The 3258-nt window shown below is 37.5% G+C and overlaps 1 protein-coding gene across 1 annotated transcript; it reads right to left on the minus strand.

Annotated features, from left to right (window-relative positions):
* LOC104778666 (alpha-glucan water dikinase 1, chloroplastic-like) lies at positions 13-3258 on the minus strand. Its single transcript, XM_010503116.1, has 11 exons — positions 3163-3258; positions 2455-2735; positions 2171-2212; positions 1971-2071; positions 1781-1859; positions 1561-1652; positions 1307-1460; positions 741-1136; positions 530-637; positions 311-406; positions 13-213 (listed from the first exon to the last, which is right to left on the minus strand). Exons 2-11 carry the CDS (start codon positions 2698-2700, stop codon positions 13-15), a joined length of 1515 nt encoding a protein of 504 aa, XP_010501418.1. The 5' UTR covers positions 2701-2735; positions 3163-3258.

Here is a 3258-nt window from a genome sequence, read left to right on the forward strand (position 1 = left end):
AAATTTAAGCATTTATGGGACAATAGGGTGCAATTGAAAGTGGTTTATAGCAGACCAAGAAGGAAGAGGAACCTTCTGAATATGTTTTTCTTCTTTAGAAAAGTCCACATAAAAGTCACTGTCATTATTTTTAATCCACCTTTCACCAGCATTGAGTACAAACGGCATGCCCTTGTAGCTGTCGCCTTCTATTTCCAGCTCAAAAGTTTGAACCTACATTTTTGGTTAACATGAGGCCTTTTACATACCATCTCTGGATCCAAATGCTAGTAAACATATACAGTATATAAATAGATTTGGTCAGTCATACCGGACTAGGAAGATCTGTTGATGTCACAGTCAGTTTTGTATCAACAGCACCACGTACTGGCAAAGAGTTTGGTGGCAGTATATCTGAAGGTGGGTCCTGCAGTGTCAATATCTCATAAATTTGGAGGAAAAGAGACCAAACCAGACATGTGATTGAGAAGCAGATGATCTTAATCTCAAAGTATGTTCTTGTTTGAGAAATAAAGAAGAAATATCTTACCAACCACTCTCCACCGTTTTGTGACAAAGCCCAGTGAAGGGTAACCGGCTCTTTAAAATCAGTTGCCAGATGAATTTTCGTCTTTCCGGGAAGTTTAGTGACAAGAACCTATATAGAAGAAGCAATGACTTGCCAGTAGGAAATACTTGTGGATGTATATCTAACCCAAACAGATATAGAAACGAGAGAAAGAGAGATACTCTCAACTGACCAAAATCGCACTGCCTTCAAGCTTGAATGTTTTCTTGCTAAAGACCGGAGTGGTTTCTTGTTCCTCCTTTGCTTTGGCGTATATCTCCAGAGTTGTTAAGGACCGTGGTTCATTTGAAGAATTGGATTTTGGTTCAACAAAATCAGCAACATGCTTATAGATAAGCTTATTCAGGTCCCTTCCCTTACGCTGGATCTTCTCAGTGCGATAATTTTTTTTACGCTCTGGTTGTTTGGAAACTTTTTTCTGTGTCTCTCGTCCACTGGATGAAGTATCATTAGATTTTGGAGATTCATTAGTGTTATCTTTCTTCAACAACTTTGCTCGGAGATCTTCCACTGAAGCACCTCGCATCATTTCTTCATGTAGCTCCATACGGGCAGCTTCATATTCCTCCTATTAATCGAAGACTAATTATTCTACTTCATTTCAAAATAATGGATATACCCAGTCAATCTTATTCAAGTATTATTTTTGCAATATAATCATTCATTTGCTGATCAGTCAACTATACCAGAACTAACATCTAAATGAAAGTTGTACCAGAAAGTGATTCCTGAACTTACCTTCTCTTTCTCAGGGTTGTACATTTGTTTACCGTTACGTTCCCATCTAAGATATGCTTGGATCTGTACAAGGTCTTCAGGAACAGAAACATTGTTTTCCACATTCCTTTCCGTGGGTAAGTTTATACGAAAATTTTGCCCATTGTTTTTATACCTACATATATGTCAAGATCATGAGAAACGACAATAATTAAACAGAACTAGGTAGCTCTATGTTCTGGCTTAATAGCAAGAAGAGAAGAAAACATGCTCACCACTTGTTCCGACTTTCGTCAAAAATAAGAAACTCAATAGCGTGTATGGCACGATCATCTATCTCTAGTTTAAGGTAAGAGTTGGCACCGGACTGCGAATGAAAATCCAAAACATTATTTGGAAATCTTAAGTTACACACACACACACACAGGTAGCATCAGCTGGAAATCATACCATCACAAGTAGCACTGTAATGTACGTTGAGGAATGAATACTTACTTTAACAAATGGAGTTCTAAGCGCTCTGTTCTTGTAGTTTATAGTTCTATCCGGAGAGCGAGAAGGTAGAACCCATTTTCTGAAACGGAAAATAAGAAAGAAAGTAAATTAAACAAAACCATGCAACATAACAAGCTTGAAGAAACCTATTAACTAGGCAAGTTTGAACATGATTTGACAAGGGCATTACTCATTGTTGTCACGAATCGCACCCCAGTGTAGAAGCAATGAGTCACTTGTATGAGCGATCTGGATATTTACTTCTCTTACAGTTGCAGAAGTGACTTCGACCTATTCAATTACATCCATAAAACCTACCATTGCATAAATATTATGGCTACAAAATCCCAACAAGAACATACTATCCATTATTTGTAAAGCTACACATACCAGTAAGTCAATATTGCCGTCAAGATTAAATTTCTCGGTTGCCTGTCCAAGGATGAAACAGTTTTAGCACATATGGATATGATAACTATCTTATGCATTCGATATATACAAGCAAGCAGGCAAAACTTTTAGTCCACACAGGTCTATGAAGAGTTTTTGGACATCAAACATCTGACATATATTGAGTAGTTGCAACCAAAAATAATCACATTCCAAACAACGTCAATACTGGTGATGAAAAGTATCTCCATACGAAGAAAAAAAAAAAAAAGGTTTTTGAGTACCTGAGAAGCAGGATCCATGGCAAGAACAGCTCGTGGGACAAATGAGACAGGTCTACCAGTTTCAGTGATGAGACTACGACCGGTCTTTTTAAGACCTTTCCCGTATAATTTCGATTTGCCAATCTTGTCAGAAGTAACAGAAAGAGCAGGAACGCAGGAAGAAGAGTTGAGCTTGTTATGATGGTCAAAAGTAACAGGACGAATCAAACCCCGGTTTAGTAAGTTGTGGACTACAGAGTTACTCATGCTTTCTTTCTTCGGTGAATCAAAACTTGCCGGATCTGTCAAGTAAAGTAGTGATACTAAATAATAAGAAGAAGAAAAGAAAAGAAAAAGAAAAAAAACAATCAAGCTTTTGACATATAGATGGAAAAAGGAACAAGTTATACTATTTGTCTCAAAAAAGAATAATCTAGAGTTAGACAGACAACCCAAAAAAAAAACACTTGTTTTCTTTTCTTCTTTTCACTTTCAGTTACAAAGACAAATTAGTTACTTGAGTTGAGCGAGCCCATGGAACAACATGTGCAATTAGTTACACAGAAGAAAAGAATCGGGTAATCAAACAAAGCCGAGATTTTTTGAACAACAAATCACTCAAAATCCTTTTTCTTTTCGCTTTTGTGGCGAAATCCAGCAAACTCGAATAACAGAAACAGTAAAGGAATCGAAATTGAAGGCTACATTCAAATTCAAATTCAACATTACCTGTTTAGCGAGCCAAAACAAAGAATCTGAAGAATCAGAGTGAGAGAGGGAAGATCCCAGAATTTGCAAGTGACACTGGGGGGGGGGGGGGGGGGG

This window comes from Camelina sativa, chromosome 3 (genome assembly GCF_000633955.1).
Source record: "Camelina sativa cultivar DH55 chromosome 3, Cs, whole genome shotgun sequence".
Classification (NCBI taxonomy): Eukaryota; Viridiplantae; Streptophyta; class Magnoliopsida; order Brassicales; family Brassicaceae; genus Camelina; species Camelina sativa.